General features: G+C 39.9%; 1 protein-coding gene across 1 annotated transcript in view; it reads left to right on the forward strand.

Moving 5' to 3' along the window:
- The window catches only part of zdhhc8a (zDHHC palmitoyltransferase 8a), a 30,985-nt gene extending 15,210 nt beyond the window's left edge, over nt 1-15,775 (forward strand). Inside the window, exons 4-10 of the mRNA XM_084400038.1 lie at nt 1,444-1,616; nt 3,030-3,132; nt 6,389-6,480; nt 7,255-7,384; nt 10,130-10,238; nt 10,322-10,428; nt 14,255-15,775. Of these exons, the coding sequence (XP_084256164.1) occupies nt 1,444-1,616; nt 3,030-3,132; nt 6,389-6,480; nt 7,255-7,384; nt 10,130-10,238; nt 10,322-10,428; nt 14,255-15,055 (1,515 nt within the window). The 3' untranslated portion in view covers nt 15,056-15,775. The remainder of the gene's footprint in view (nt 1-1,443; nt 1,617-3,029; nt 3,133-6,388; nt 6,481-7,254; nt 7,385-10,129; nt 10,239-10,321; nt 10,429-14,254) is intronic.
- Nucleotides 15,776-18,011: the final 2,236 nt, after the last annotated feature.

Below are 18,011 nucleotides of genomic sequence, written 5' to 3' on the forward strand. Positions count from 1 at the left end.
CTGTCACACACACACATGCAGGAATACAAACAAACGCAAGCATGCACACACACTGACATCCACACGCACAGACACACACCCATACACACACATACAAATCCACATGCACAGACACACACACACAAACACACACGCGCACACATGTACGCACACATACATACACGCACAGACACACACACACACACACACACACAGACACACACATACACAAACACACACACATACACACACACACACACACACACAGACAGACATGCACATACTATTACTTTTTTTAGGTGTATACATAAACACGCAATACAGCCAAATTACTCCACGTCATTTATTTTTGTGGAAAGCCAGTGCAGGCCTGAGCGGCGGTCATATTTTGTACCGCGATGCGGTACATCTAGTTATCAAAATGAAACACAGTCAACCAAACATATAAAAAGTTATTCTGCCTAATTTAATTGGTCTGTTGTACAATATAAAGGGCAAGCTGTGCCGCACACAGTCCTACGTGTTATTCCAAACATTTCCCTTGCTGCGAAGACGCTGATTTAGCCTATACGTGTATTTTGGGACTCGGCTGAAGTATGAAGCCTTCTTTATATTAATAGTTAGCATCCACATGTTACATTGCAAATATGAAAACTTTTGACTGAATGAGAGATGCGCGACCGTTTCAGACCAAGTGGTCTACACAGAGAAAAAGCCCTTAGGCTCTTCTGTTGTACCGAGCTATTCGTTAATCTAGTTGTTTGATGAGAAAATTAAATGTAGCCTATAGTTGCAATACACGCGTTTTGTAAGCTCCGTGCAACTGCTGCAGCGGACTATTATTAGGCTACTAGAATATTAGAAATCTAATAGGCTACTCAAGCTGTTTTCTCATTTTTCTACTCTTAATATTAAATAAAAAAACGACTGAACGAAAGATACATGGATTCTCTTGAACCACCACCGCGTTTGCGGCAGAAAACTACTGCAGTGCAGCCAAAATGCTCTGTTCGACTTATCTGAGATCCTTTACTCTTCCCTGTGGATGACCTGTGACCTACTTTCTGTAAGATCTGAATTTTTGAACTTGAATTTTTGAACTTGAATTTTAGAAAACTGAATTTGAAGTTCTGAATTTCTTCATCTTGAAAACTTGAATCTGTATTTTTTTAAACTGAATATTTGCAGTATACGAATTCAGAACAAAAAAACTAGCTGTTTGAAAATACATGTCTATAAAATTCAGCCATAAAAACATTTCAATTTGTTAAATTTCAAATGTTCAATATTCGTTTAAAAAAATCAAATTCAGAACTATTTAAACTACCACCTAAAATTCAATTTTGTTAGATTTCACTTGTAAATAATTCAAATTTACACAATTCAAATTCAAATCATATTGTCATATTTTAAGCTCCATAGTGTATGCGCTGAGGAAAGGTCCTATTCTCTCACTCTCTTCAGGACTTTGACCATCACTGTCCCTGGGTGAACAACTGCATCGGGCGACGCAACTATCGCTTCTTCTTCCTCTTCCTCCTGTCTCTGAGTCTTCACATGGTTGGGGTATTTTCCGGAGGTCTCCTGTATGTCCTGGATCACCTGGAGGATTTGTGGGAACTGCACGCCGCTGTCACGTATCCTTAAGCTGCATGATTCTGTCATGGAAAGCTAGAATAATTGGTCAGTCAGACTTGATAGCCCCGCCTCCAAACTCATGTGATTGGCTAAGTCAGAAGTTGACGTGTCGGGTCCAAGCGACAACCTTCTAGTCTCTCTCTTGAATCCAGCACTGAAGTGACTTAAACAGCAGTTCATCCACTGGCCACTAGAGACAGGCTCCGAAAGAGAGTCAATCCCATAAACCCCCATGTTAATATACCCAACTTTACAGCAGAAAAAAACTTTTACAGTCTGGTTTTGGTCTATAAAGCTAATTTTGCTCTTCATGACGACTGTGATGGAGGTGACATTTTTTATAACTCATCCGTTTAAATTATATTAAGCCATTAAGTTCTGCACAATTAAGGGCGTGGCCACTTGAGTGACAGGTGGATTGCTGCTGATGTCACTACTAGCTGTTTGTCTGCTGTCTGTTAGCGTCACGTCACCTCAGCTAATCCGCCTCGCTGCACATTGTCGTTTACATAGACAGTAAAAGAAATGGACACAGCGACCCCATTGGATTCAACGGAGACAAAGTGAAGTCAATTAGAAACTCTTACTTCCTGGGGGTCGAGCGTACTGCGCAGACTCAAACTGAGCTCGACGACGTAGATGTGACGTGAGCAACCCGTCTGTCTTCTAGTAGCTGTGCCGAGAGAAATCTGAATCATTCCCTTCCGAAACTTGCAGAGACGGAGAGTGTGAGTAGGAGGTGTCCATGAGCTAGGAGCAAGAGAAACGTTTGCTATGTATTCTGATTAATTATTTTGTCATTTTGCCTCCACGTCTCCCCGATTGCGCGCGAGCTTCTCCTCCTGTCCATACGGTAATCTCTCTACTGTGCGACAGAGAGTCGCGTGGTTATGACGCAATCGTTAGCCTACTTTTACAAAAACTGCTTCTATGGGGCCATAACGTAAGATACAAGGTAATGGAGCCTTTTATACATTTTCGTGTTTCTTTAGAAATAAATAATGGACAAATGGAGTCTTTAAACGCCTCAGATGTGAAGTTATTCGCTGTCAAAGTGACGCCAAAATGAATGGGAGTCAATGGGATGCTAACAGCAGGTGGGGGTCCGCTAGCCAATGGCGGCGCCCGGGGGTACCTTCAAAATAATAGAAAACCCTGCCCCCCTGGTCGTTTATCCGGGAGTGACGCGCGGCCAAGATGGCGACGGCCGGCTCCGCCCACTTTGGGCTTCAAAAACACTCTTCAGAAACACTACGGGTGACGTCACACACACTACGAACATATTTATTTATATTCTATGGTCGGGTCGCTCAAACAAACATCAGTGTTCAGAAAGCATCATAGTGTTTCACTTTATTATTTCATCATCACACTCGACTCATAAACTGAGTGCCTTGACAGTGTGTGTTCAGGCTGGCGGTCATGAGCGTGTCCGGTTTGTTCTTCATCCCGGTCTTGGGTCTGGCCTGCTTTCATCTGGTGCTGGTGGCACGAGGACGCACGACAAACGAACAGGTAAGATCCAGCGTCAATATCTTTTATCGTATCTTCGTCATTATTTTCGTCATCAACATTTTTTCACAGATGAAAATGCGACGATAACTAAATAAAAAGTAGTTTTGAATGACAAAAACTATGACGAAAATCTATTGACATTTTCGTCAATGAATAAAAACTAAACGAAAATGTTAGATAGGGACGATTTGGGAGGAGATCCAGTCAGAACTGATGTCCTGCGTTTGTGGTCGATGCAAACATATGAATTGTAACGTGCGGATCATGAGTTGGCATGCGCTTGATGTGTTTCTCATAAAACATAAACGTCCGGGAGAAAGAGAAGAGCTGACATATGGATAGATCTAAATAAGAGTGACGACGCAATAGAGCGCTCTATTCAGTCTAAACACAGTCTTTACAGAACGTAAACAGTTGTGAGATTATCAGATGTGCATCAGTGCATTGGATTCTTGCATTCAGTCTTAAAGTGACAGTGCGTAATAAACCGAATGTTGCCTGTGCCCGTGATTAATTAATATTAATCAAACAACAAAAGAAAAAGAGAAAAGCATTCACTGCTCTTGAATAGCTTTAATAAGGTTTAATTATATTTAATTTATACAAATAAATATGTCTGCTTGAAAGAATAAAGAATGATGCAAGTTGTTTTAAAGAATGCATATATCATTCATTGAAAAGAGGGTTTATTATGACTAAAACCAGAGAATGTGTAATAAGGGGAGAACTTCCACTCTCAGTAAACGTCCGGCTTCTGAACTGGTTGCAGTTCCACTCTGGCTCCACATGAGGGCGCTCACAGGACGAGTGCAGTTCCACTCTGGCTCCACATGAGGGCGCTCACAGGACGAGTGCAGTTCCACTCTGGCTCCACATGAGGGCGCTCACAGGACGAGTGCAGAATGAATGGAGGTCTATGGCGCTATGCCCCTCAAAATCCACTTTTCTCAGGATATCATTTTTTGTCTAGTAATTTGAATGTTGTATTCGAAAGGATATGCAAAGAAATTACACATTGCTGGGTGTTAGATTTTTTAGAGTCACTTCAAGTCTTTTAAAATGTCAATGACGTCATACACATCGTACGACCAGAGATACTGCTTTACGGCAATCCTTCAGTCACTTTGGTGCTTTCACGCTCTGCACTTTCTTTTCTCTCGAGGCATCGACAACACAGCCGACACAGGTAAACACACACAGCTGACACAGGTAAACACACACAGCTGACACAGGTAAACACACACAGCTGACACAGGTAAACACACACAGCTGACACAGGTAAACACACACAGCACAGCTGACACAGGTAAACACACACAGCTGACACAGGTAAACACACACAGCTGACACAGGTAAACACACACAGCTGACACAGGTAAACACACACAGCTGACACAGGTAAACACACACAGCTGACACAGGTAAACACGCACAGCTGACACAGGTAAACACGCACAGCTGACACAGGTAAACACACACAGCTGACACAGGTAAACACGCACAGCTGACACAGGTAAACACACACAGCTGACACAGGTAAACACACACAGCTGACACAGGTAAACACACACAGCTGACACAGGTAAACACGCACAGCTGACACAGGTAAACACACACAGCTGACACAGGTAAACACACACAGCTGACACAGGTAAACACGCACAGCTGACACAGGTAAACACACACAGCTGACACAGGTAAACACACACAGCTGACACAGGTAAACACGCACAGCTGACACAGGTAAACACACACAGCTAACACAGGGAAACACACACAGCTGACACAGGTAAACACACACAGCTGACACAGGTAAACACACAACACAGCTGACACAGGTAAACACACAACACAGCTGACACAGGTAAACACACACAGCTGACACAGGTAAACACACAACACACCTGACACAGGTAAACACACACAGCTGACACAGGTAAACACACAACACAGCTGACACAGGCAAACACACACAGCTGACACAGGCAAACACACACAGCTGACACAGGTAAACACACAACACAGCTGACACAGGGAAACACACACAGCTGACACAGGTAAACACACACAGCTGACACAGGTAAACACACAACACAGCTGACACAGGTAAACACACACAGCTGACACAGGTAAACACACAACACAGCTGACACAGGTAAACACACACAGCTGACACAGGTAAACACACAACACAGCTGACACAGGGAAACACACACAGCTGACACAGGTAAACACACACAGCTGACACAGGCAAACACACACAGCTGACACAGGCAAACACACACAGCTGACACAGGTAAACACACAACACAGCTGACACAGGGAAACACACACAGCTGACACAGGTAAACACACAACACAGCTGACACAGGCAAACACACACAGCTGACACAGGCAAACACACAACACAGCTGACACAGGCAAACACACACAGCCGACACAGGTAAACACACACAGCTGACACAGGTAAACACACAACATAGCCGACACAGGGAAACACACAACACAGCCGACACAGGGAAACACACAACACAGCTGACACAGGTAAACACACAACACAGCCGACACAGGGAACACACAACACAGCCGACACAGGCAAACACACACAGCCGACACAGGCAAACACACACAGCCGACACAGGTAAACACACACAGCTGACACAGGTAAACACACAACATAGCCGACACAGGGAAACACACAACACAGCCGACACAGGGAAACACAACACAGCCGACACAGGGAAACACACGTGCTAGAAGAGTTTTTGTTTTGTTTGTTTCTGGTCCCGCTTCGGATGACACGATGCAATCAAGCGGTATCTCTGGTCGTAATCAGTCCTTCACTGACCAATCAGTGTTCATTAGCAGAATGCTAGCGTGTTATAGGCAACAACAACTCAACCTGTAAGAAATCTAAAGGCATAAGTACTCGTTCATTCAACTTTCGACCTATAACCCATGTTGAACTTGCAAAACCTACAATCAAATCTGAGATTTCTCAACGGCAATCGGGTGAAAGAGACACATTTAGCTTCTAGCCCCATAGACTCCCATTCAATCTGCACTCATGGGCGATCGCCCCCAGTGGAGCTCTGGTGGAACTACAACCAACATTCGGTACAATAGGACTTAATAGGGAGTGGCCAGGCTCTCCGTAGACGCGCTCTGCTAAAACCAAATCAATTTGCTGTCAAACACAGGTGAGATCATGACCGACACGAACCACGAGCTTGCTCTCACTAACACTACTTCACAGGTTACAGGGAAGTTTCAGGGAGGAGTGAATCCGTTCACACGCGGATGCTGTCTCAACCTGCAGTCCGTGCTCTTCAGTCCCATCATGCCGAGGTGAGCGGATCAGCTGATCACAGCACTGGTCCTTCATTAATGAAGACCTACACGCACTATTAACACTCTAATAACTACTATTAACTAACAAGATCCAAGATCTTACAAAAACCTCAAAAGCTCACAATGACTTCAGTCAATATTATGTAGTTATCATGTTTTTCACTTTAGAATACTAGGATGCAGTAACACTTGAGGCATTACTAATGGGTTACCATTACCTTTTATTATAAATGATGCATTATTAATATTAATTATGAACCTGTATATAGTCTTCAGTGAGGGATGAAAAATAGTAGTTATAGTACCACATTCAACTGAGCGCTATTACGTACTAAGTTAAAGCTAGTAAGTAAAGTACTAAAGTTTTATTAGTATATTGTATTTAAGCCTTTATTTATTTTCATATTTGTACGGTATTTTCTTTGTATTAATTGTGTTTTGTGATGTGTGTGATTGTATTGTGTATCTGTGAGCCTTTTAACCAAAGACAAATTTCTATCACTGGTTGATAGATAATAAAGTTTTTTTTTTTAATTGAATTGAATTGAATTGAATTAATCAGAGTTTCTTGTTAGTAAATAGTAGAACATTAATCAATTAATTAATTTCATTAATGAAGGAACAGTATTATAAAGTGTTGTCGATAACAGCATGCATATTTAGGACAGAATGTTTTTTGCACTCATGCTGTTTTTATTATATATTGTATTAAATTATAACTTTATTGACATTTTATCGTTGTTATGATTATTTCTGCTCTTCCAATCGTAGGTACACTGGGAAACTCAGAGACAGATTACCGGTCTGCGTTCATCCTCCGTTCCATCATCCCGAGTCTCAGAAGCTGACCCCAGTGAAGAGCTCCGACAACTGCGTCCCCAGCCAAACTCTTCCTGTGAAGGTACATGTGTTTCACAGATACTGCACTTATGGTACATGGTGTGGATATGTATGCATAGAATGTATAAGCACACTTACATTTAATCATTTAGCAGACGCTTTTACCCAAAGCCACTTACAAATGAGGAGAGCAATAGAAGCAATCAGACCAGCAAGTCTGTGAACTCTAGCACAGGACACATAGCAACGGTTCTTTACATTTATTTATTTTTTCATTATGTACATTTGGGAAAGTTATTGTTTTAATTGTTTTATATTTTTTATTTATAGTGAAGCCAAAGACAAATTTCCACTTGTGGACAATAAAGGAACTAAACTAAACTAAACTTAACATGAAAACTGTGAATAAATGAGTAAGATCATCAAAGTTAACCTTCAGCTTGTGGCTCATAAACTTAGTTTTAGAGAGTTTTATAGATATAAAGATACTGTCAGTTTAGATCGTATGTTTAGAAATGTACCATTTTAGCATATAAATGTTGTTATGTATTTAGTTAAATGAGATTTGACTTTATAACACATCAGGTTTTGCTGAAAAAAAGCTGTCAATATATCTTTAATAATAGTTTTTTATTCAGAGCAGGATTTACTCTGAATAAAAAACTATTATTAAAGATATATTGACAGCTTAGATACAAAGCTTGACTATATTTGAATTATGACTTGACTGTGCAACAGTGTTATTTTACTATAATATAGTTTTTACTAAAATTTTGAATGTTTTTTATTTTTTATATTTTCAGATTTTATTTTAGTTTTAATTTTATTTATTTATTTATTAGTTATTGTATTTCTAAATATATCTTTATAGTTTTATTAATATTTTGCATTTGTTTTTATATTTTCTGTTTTCATTTAAAGTTTTAGTAATTGTATTGTGTTTTTTATTTTTATTAGCTATTGTTTTTTAAATATATCTGTATAGTTTTTATTTATATAAATATAAATATATATATATATATACAGTATATATATATATTTTTTTTTATATATATATATATATACACTCACCTAAAGGATTATTAGGAACACCTGTTCAATTTCTCATTAATGCAATTATCTAATCAACCAATCACATGGCAGTTGCTTCAATGCATTTAGGGGTGTGGTCCTGGTCAAGACAATCTCCTGAACTCCAAACTGAATGTCAGAATGGGAAAGAAAGGTGATTTAAGCAATTTTGAGCATGGCATGGTTGTTGGTGCCAGACGGGCCGGTCTGAGTATTTCACAATCTGCTCAGTTACTGGGATTTTCACGCACAACCATTTCTAGGGTTTACAAAGAATGGTGTGAAAAGGGAAAAACATCCAGTATGCGGCAGTCCTGTGGGCGAAAATGCCTTGTTAATGCTAGAGGTCAGAGGAGAATGGGCCGACTGATTCAAGCTGATAGAAGAGCAACTTTGACTGAAATAACCACTCGTTACAACCGAGGTATGCAGCAAAGCATTTGTGAAGCCACAACACGCACAACCTTGAGGCGGATGGGCTACAACAGCAGAAGACCCCACCGGGTACCACTCATCTCCACTACAAATAGGAAAAAGAGGCTACAATTTGCACGAGCTCACCAAAATTGGACAGTTGAAGACTGGAAAAATGTTGCCTGGTCTGATGAGTCTCGATTTCTGTTGAGACATTCAGATGGTAGAGTCAGAATTTGGCGTAAACAGAATGAGAACATGGATCCATCATGCCTTGTTACCACTGTGCAGGCTGGTGGTGGTGGTGTAATGGTGTGGGGGATGTTTTCTTGGCACACTTTAGGCCCCTTAGTGCCAATTGGGCATCGTTTAAATGCCACGGCCTACCTGAGCATTGTTTCTGACCATGTCCATCCCTTTATGACCACCATATACCCATCCTCTGATGGCTACTTCCAGCAGGATAATGCACCATGTCACAAAGCTCGAATCATTTCAAATTGGTTTCTTGAGCATGACAATGAGTTCACTGTACTAAAATGGCCCCCACAGTCACCAGATCTCAACCCAATAGAGCATCTTTGGGATGTGGTGGAACGGGAGCTTCGTGCCCTGGATGTGCATCCCACAAATCTCCATCAACTGCAAGATGCTATCCTATCAATATGGGCCAACATTTCTAAAGAATGTTTTCTGCACCTTGTTGAATCAATGTCACGTAGAATTAAGGCAGTTCTGAAGGCGAAAGGGGGTCAAACACAGTATTAGTATGGTGTTCCTAATAATCCTTTAGGTGAGTGTATATATCTGTTTTTAATTTTAACTTCTGTTTTATTTTTATGAAGTAGTTAAACTAGAAAGTAAAGTTTGTCTGGATTTTATGATGGCTTATATATCGTTATCTGAACGTTTGAAAGTTACAAACATGTTTCTTATGGTATTAGTTCTAGTTTAACAACCCTGGTTTGAAAGGTTTCAAAGTAGCTTTCCCTACAATCAAATCAATGATATTATTAATAGTGCTTTCACAATACACATCGTTTCAAAGCAGCTTTACAGAAAGTGCATGAGTCCACACATTACAGCTTACAGTGATCTGATATCAGAGCTAGTTATGTATTTCAGAAATGTACATATACAAAATCACAGTTAGCAAAAAATATACTAATTTAAACAATGTAATAATTTAAGGCAGAGCTCATTAAAGTGATGAACACTTGTTTGTTAACAAATGATTATGACATTTAGACAGTGAGAGTGTGATTTTTTCGTCACTGCTGGTACAGTATCTGTATAATGTATTTTGATGTGTTTGTTTCAGTCTCTGGAAGAAGTAGATGATCCAGACAGTAAAAGTTTGAGCAGTCCACCTCCACTGCCCCCTAAACCAGACCCCGTCCTGCTCAAGAACCATCTGGCAGCTCTGGAAGGTGTGTGGACGTGTGGAAGCGTTGAGCACAATCATGTTTCTGCACTAAATGTGTTCATGTCCTCTCATTGTGCTTTATAACAGAGAGTTTGCTCCAGTCCAGAGCCGTAATGCCTTCAGGACACAAAATAATCCCACTTCAGACTTCAGAGTCGCCCACCAAAGTGCTCTACCAAGTTCCCAGAGATCAGGTGAGACTGTTCAAACTGCTCATCAAAAAGTCAGTTTCAACCACAGTAAGGAATGCTATATCAATATAGCAATTCTGCTTGAAATCAGAGATGCTACTAATTAAAATGAAAGCCGTTGCCTATATTTCTCAGTATCTTCGCTTAGATGGCTGCTAGTTTAATTTAGAAAATGTTATACTCACATCAGTCTCTTTGACATCTGGCTATTTAAATATTTATATCTTCATTGATGCTTTTTGAGTATTGTTCACTCTCGCTTATATCACAACGACCATTATCTAAATGCCTTAATTACTTTTAGAGTGTGTCCGAGCAAGCATCAGACCTTTGCTGACTTTTCATCTGTGACAACCGATCAGCTTACTCTCACCTAGAACAAAACCAACATTTACATTTAGTCATTTAGCAGACGCCTTTGTCCAAAGCGACTTACAAAGGACTAAAAGCAAGCGATTCAATCTTGAAGAGGCAAAAACAATGCGATAAGTGCTCAAAATACAAAGTTCAGGCATTGCTCAATGGCATAAGCCAGACAACGGAGGATTAAAGGAAAAGGGAATTTGCAGTAGTATTGCAAGAGCATTGCAATAGTCAAGCCTAGAGATGACCAGGGCCTGGACGAGGAGTTGTGTTGCATGCTCAGTTAGTAAAGGCGTGATCTTCCTGATGTTGTGCAATGCAAACCTGCATGATCGAGCTGTCTTTGAAATGTGGTCTGTGAAGGTCAGCTGGTCATCAAATATCACTCCAAGATTTCTGACCTTGATGCTGAGTCTAGCTGGATAGTGAAGTCGTGCTGTAGAGATGGATTGGCAGGGAGGACGAGAAGCTCTTTTTTAAATTTAAATCTCTTTATATATCAAAACCGGTCGACATTAAAAATTCTTAATAGAACCGACTGACATTTAAATCTCTTAACGGAAACAAAACCGACCGATTATTTAAATCTCTTGACGAAACAAAATCATCCTATATTTAAATCTCTTAACGGAACAAAACCGACCAATATTTAAATCTCTTAACGGAACAAAATCATCCGATATTTAAATCTCTTAACGGAACAAAAACGACCGATATTTAAATCTCTTAACGGAACAAAATCATCCGATATTTAAATCTCTTAACAGAACCAAACCGACCGACATTTAAATCTCTTAAATGAACAAAACCGACCGATATTTAAATCTCTTAAATGAACAAAACCGACCGATATTTAAATCTCTTAACGGAACAAAACAGACCGACATTTAAATCTCTTAACGAAACAAAATCATCCGATATTTAAATCTCTTAACGGAACAAAAACGACCGATATTTAAATCTCTTAACGGAACAAAACAGACCGACATTTAAATCTCTTAACGAAACAAAATCATCCGATATTTAAATCTCTTAACGGAACAAAACCGACCGACATTTAAATCTCTTAAATGAACAAAACCGACCGATATTTAAATCTCTTAACGGAACAAAAACGACCGATATTTAAATCTCTTAAATGAACAAAACCGACCGATATTTAAATCTCTTAACGGAACAAAAACGACCGATATTTAAATCTCTTAACGGAACAAAAACGACCGATATTTAAATCTCTTGACGAAACAAAAACGACCGATATTTAAATCTCTTAACGGAACAAAACAGACCGACATTTAAATCTCTTAACGAAACAAAATCATCCGATATTTAAATCTCTTAACGGAACAAAACCGACCGACATTTAAATCTCTTAAATGAACAAAACCGACCGATATTTAAATCTCTTAACGGAACAAAAACGACCGATATTTAAATCTCTTAAATGAACAAAACCGACCGATATTTAAATCTCTTAACGGAACAAAAACGACCGATATTTAAATCTCTTAACGGAACAAAAACGACCGATATTTAAATCTCTTGACGAAACAAAATCATCCTATATTTAAATCTCTTAACGGAACAAAACCGACCGATATTTAAATCTCTTAAATGAACAAAACCGACCGATTATTTAAATCTCTTAATGGAACAAAAACGACCGATATTTAAATCTCTTGACGAAACAAAACCTACCGATATTTAAATCTCTTAACAGAACAAAAAAGACCGATATTTAAATCTCTTAACAGAACAAAACCGACCGATTATTTAAATCTCTTAATGAAACAAAACCAACCGACATTTAAATCTCTTAACGGAACAAAAACGACCGATATTTAAATCTCTTAACAGAACAAAAACGACCGATATTTAAATCTCTTAACAGAACAAAACCGACCGATATTTAAATCTCTTGACGAAACAAAATCATCCTATATTTAAATCTCTTAACGGAACAAAAACGACCGATATTTAAATCTCTAAACGGAACAAAACCGACCGATATTTAAATCTCTTAACGAAACAAAATTTAAATCTCTTAACGAAACAAAATCATCCGATATTTAAATCTCTTAACAGAACAAAACCGACCGATATTTAAATATCTTAAAGGGGTGGTATAATGCCCTTTTCACAAAATGTAAAATAAATCTCTGATGAAGTGTGTATGTGAAGTTTTAGCTCAAAATACCCCACAGATATTTTTATCTAGCATGTTAAATTTGTCACTTTTTGAGGGTGAGCAAAAACGCACCGTTTTCTGTGTGTCCCTTTAAATGCAAATGAGCTGCTGCTCCCGACACAGAGGGCGGGGTTTCAAGAGCTTGTGTGTTAGCTGCTTTGATTACCTCACACAGACACACACTAAAATGACAGAAACTGTTCTGTCTTTTATGTTTAAATGGAGTCAGACAATGATGGACAGACTCAAGAAGAAGTGACAACATGTAGAAGCAACAGGACGTTCCTGAATGGTTAGTTGATAAATTTATGTTGCTGATGTAGAGTTAACTATCTTCAATTAGCATATTCTGTCATGATAATCTATAAATCGCTCGTATAGGAACTGTTGTGAGATGCACACAGAGTGACTTTCTATTGCATGTGAAAAGACGGATGCTACAGTTTGAGCTGACTCACAAATGTACTCGACTACAACAACTCTAACTCTACTCAACATGGACTGCATGTTCCCGGGGGCGGGGTTTATGTAAATTCTAGGGTTGGTGATGTCACTAACCTGGGAGGAATGTGGTGTAGTCTCTACCAGCCGTTTGTTGTAGTCCTTAAAAAGCCATTTCTGTAAAAGCAAATATCTCCCTTTGCTTTGAACTTTGAGCGTTGTAACTTTGCAGATGTTGTTTATGCTCAAACAGCAACATTACACACTAACTAAAGTTAGAAAAGTCAAATCATAATCAACCAGCCCTTTAAATGAACAAAACCGACCGATATTTAAATCTCTTAAATCAACGAAACTAATCAAAGTTTAAATCTCTTAACTGTGTTGCTCGCTCAGGCTAGCGTTAGAGTCACAGCGGCACTGATGTATGTGCTAGACAACACCATAGACACATTATAGATACATATAAATCGTAAATCGTTATATATCATCATATCCCCCAGCCCTAAAACTTCCATTATAGACATAACAGGACGACTTTCTGGAAATAAATTTGCCTTCTAAGATACCTTGTCTAGAATAAATATCTGAAAACATTTTTTACTATATACATATTAATACAACAACAGTTGACCACAGTGCTGTACATGGGACAAAGCAAAATAATCATAAAATCACATTCAAATTCTATATCATTACAACCGTCACAGATAAAACCAGAATACAATGAGGCATTAATAGAAACCCGTAACACCACTAACACAACACTCATGTATGATCAAACGGCAGAATAAAAAAAAAAGATTTTAAATGATGTTCCTTTGTCTGTCCCTGTAGATCGGGACGAGGATTTCCCCGCTGGTCCCGCAGGAGCATGCGTCCGATCCCAGTCTCCTTCAGTCGGAGAATCCCGGAAACTCTCTGACTCTGAATTCCCGGTCGCTGAGTCTGAAACACTCCCACCGTCGCGTAGCCGAAACTCCAGGTCCACATCCGAGCGCTAGCGTCCTCATTAGCCGATCCGGGAGTCTGTCCTACGACAGTCTTCTGCGTCCCGTCGAGCGCCTCGGATCCCAGACGCCATTCCTTCCCATGGATTCGAGTCTCCCCCGAGGTCCCGGATGCAACTGCAGCCCGGTGTTCATGAATATTAGCCGGCATTCGCCTCAACACCGCGAGCCGTCGCCCGTCTGCTACGACAGCCTCGCTAAACCGCTAATGAGCTCCATTCAGGAGCGCCGGGAACCTGACGAGAAGGACAAACCTCTCGCTCTCGCTCCGAACTCCGGGATCTATGACATTCCCAGCAGACGAAGCCTTCCGCATGATTTCCGAGGCCCGTCGTCTCGCGGACCGACTCCTCCGGCGTACGGCTCGCGCGAGTTTCTCCTTAGCAGCGCGGCGTACGGATACGGGAGCCGGTCGCATCTGTCTTCCTCCTCCTCGTCTTCGCTCACCCGTACTCCTCGGACCGCCAGCTCCCCGCTGCACTTTAACCGATCCCTCTCTCCCTCCTTCTATCACTCTCTGGACCGACATTCCCAACAGCTCCCATCGGCTCTTCCCAGCTCCTCCTACGGCCATCAGAAAGCACTGGCGTTCATCAGAGGAGAAGAAAGACCCGAACCTGAACTATGAGTCCGTCACGGAAATCATCAAAATATCAGGGAATTTTAATAGGGATTATGCAGACCTGGAAAATTTCACTTCCTTGCTCAAAAGGTGTTGGGAGATGCTGATACGCCATCAATTATACTTCTAATGTATGATGATTTGCTGCACAAGAAACATTTATGATTATTATCAGTGTTGAAAACAGTTCATATTTGTGTGGAAACTGTGATACATTTTATTTTTCAGGATTCTTTGATGAATAGAAAGTTCAAAAGAACAGCTTTTATTTGAAACAGAATCTTTTGTAACATCATAAATGTATTTACTGTCACTTTTGATCAATTTGATGTAAGCTTGATGAATAAAAGTTATTCTTATTTACGCCAATTACAGTTTCCACAAAAATATGAACTTTTCAACATTGATAATAATCATAAATGTTTCTTGATCATCAAATCATCATATTAGAGTGATTTGTGAAGGATCATGTGACACTGAAGACTGGAGTAATGATGCTGAAAACTCAGCTTTGATCACAGGAATAAATTACACTTTACTATATATTCACATAGAAAACAGTTGATTTACATTAGAATAATACAGTTTTTACTGTATTTTTATCAAATAAATGCAACCTCGGTGAGCAGAGACTCTTTCAGATTACAATTTTTTTTAATTATTACCAACTTTTGACCAGCAGTGTATGTATTTTTAAAATGTATTTACAGGAATATATTGCATAATAAAATTCTATTCTATGAGCAATTATTATTTAGTTTCTTTTTAAAATTTTAACAATTCATGTATGGTGCTTTAAAATTATTTAAAACAGTTATTTGTTAATTGTATAATTAAAATATATTTGTTTTTTGTTATTTCTTTTTTCTGTATCAATATTGTGTTTTATAATTTATTTCTTGGCTAATAAAGTTTGATTTGTTGACTTCATAGTTTTGCTTTGATATTCTCAATGAATGTTGTATTTTATTCTCTTAAAGTCCTTGTGAAACTGAAGTTGCGCTGGTCTTCTCTCCTCTATTGTGTCGTATATTGAGTGACACACTTCAGGAACAAGAACAAATGTGGGCGGGGCTTGATTGTGTCTGTGAGAATTGATTGGATGGTTGTGGTTTGCTATTGGCTGATCTCATGTGAGTGACAGGTTGCCCCGCCCTCATCATCAGAGAAGAGATGCTGCAAGAGGAAGTTATTCTGATTCAAGATAATTAGGAACATGAATTTAATACAATAATGATAATTAATTTAGAATAAACACTGCAATATTCAAGAGTTGTCAATATTAGATACAGATGTGCCTTCAGTCAAAGGAACCCGGTTACAAACAGTACACACACTAAAGATGAGGCTACAGTAGATTTCCTTGATTTCTTTAGTGAGCTCAGGAAGAGGATGGGAAAACTGTCAGGATATCACACACTTTACAGAAGCAGAAGTTCCCTCTGGTGTTCACTGAGAAATATTACATGTTGTTCCACTGATGTAAATAAGCCTTTGTGTCCTTCCTTGCACATACTTTACACATCTTCTTTGAAAGTGAAATAACTTGTTAAATGTGGTTCGTCACTTCAGATATTAAAGGTGGCGTGAGTGTAGTTTAACTAACTTTACCAGCAGAATGTGAATATAACAGGTCTGATGGACTGCAGTGGCTGGAGAAGCTTTTCTTTGCTTTATTGGTCAGTTAGTATGGAAGCCTGTTTCTGCCACAGAATAAAAAAGAAAAAAGGTTATTGCAATCTTTTATCTCACAATTGCTTGATGTAAAGTCAGAATTGTGTGTTATAAAGTCAGAATTGCGAGATATAAAGTCTGAATTGCGAGATATAAAATCAGAATTGTGTTATAAAGTCAGAATTGCGTGTTATAAAGTCTGAATTGTGATATAAAGTCAGAGTTGCGTGTTAAAAGTCTGAATTGTGATATAAAGTTAGAGTTGCGTGTTATAAAGTCATAATTGCGATATAAAGTCTGAATTGCGATATAAAGTCTGAATTGCGCGATATAAAGTCACAATTGTGTGACTCAGGACTCGGACTCAGGACTCGGACTCAAGACTCGGACTCAAGACTCGGGCTCAAGATTCAGACTCAGGACTCGGACTCAGGACTCAGGGCTCGGACTCAGACTCGGACTCAGACTCAGGACTCGGACTCAGGACTCAGGGCTCGGACTCAGACTCGGACTCGGACTCGGACTCGGACTCAAGACTCGGACTCAGGACTCAGGACTCAGGACTCAGACTCGGACTCAGACTCAGACTCGGACTCGGACTCGGACTCGGACTCAAGACTCGGACTCAGGACTCAGGACTCAGGACTCGGACTCAGGACTCGGACTCAGACTCGGACTCGGACTCGGACTCGGACTCGGACTCGGACTCAAGACTCGGACTCAGGACTCAGGACTCAGGACTCGGACTCGGATTCGGATTCGGATTCGGATTCGGACTCGGACTCGGACTCAAGACTCAGACAGACTCAGACTCAGGACTCGGACTCAAGACTCAGACTCACACTCAGACTCACACTCAGACTCACACTCAGGACTCTAGACTCAGACTCAGACTCAGACTCAGACTCAGACTCAGACTCAGACTCGGACTCAGGACTCGGACTCGGACTCGGACTCAAGACTCAAGACTCAAGACTCAAGACTCAAGACTCGGACTCTAGACTCAGACGTTGTGTTATAAAGTCAAAATTGCGTGATATAAAGTCAGAGTTGCGTGTTATAAAGTCATAATTGCGATATAAAGTCATAATTACGATATAAAGTCATAATTGCGTGTTATAAAGTCATAATTGTGTGTTATAAAGTCATAATTGCGATATAAAGTCTGAATTGCGTGATATAAAGTCACAATTGTGTGACTCAGGACTCAGGACTCAGACTCGGACCCAAGACTCGGACTCAAGACTCGGGCTCAAGATTCGGACTCAGGACTTGGACTCAGGGCTCG

The sequence above is a fragment of the Rutilus rutilus genome, assembly GCF_951802725.1.
Source record: "Rutilus rutilus genome assembly, chromosome: 25".
In the NCBI taxonomy this organism is placed as follows: Eukaryota; Metazoa; Chordata; class Actinopteri; order Cypriniformes; family Leuciscidae; genus Rutilus; species Rutilus rutilus.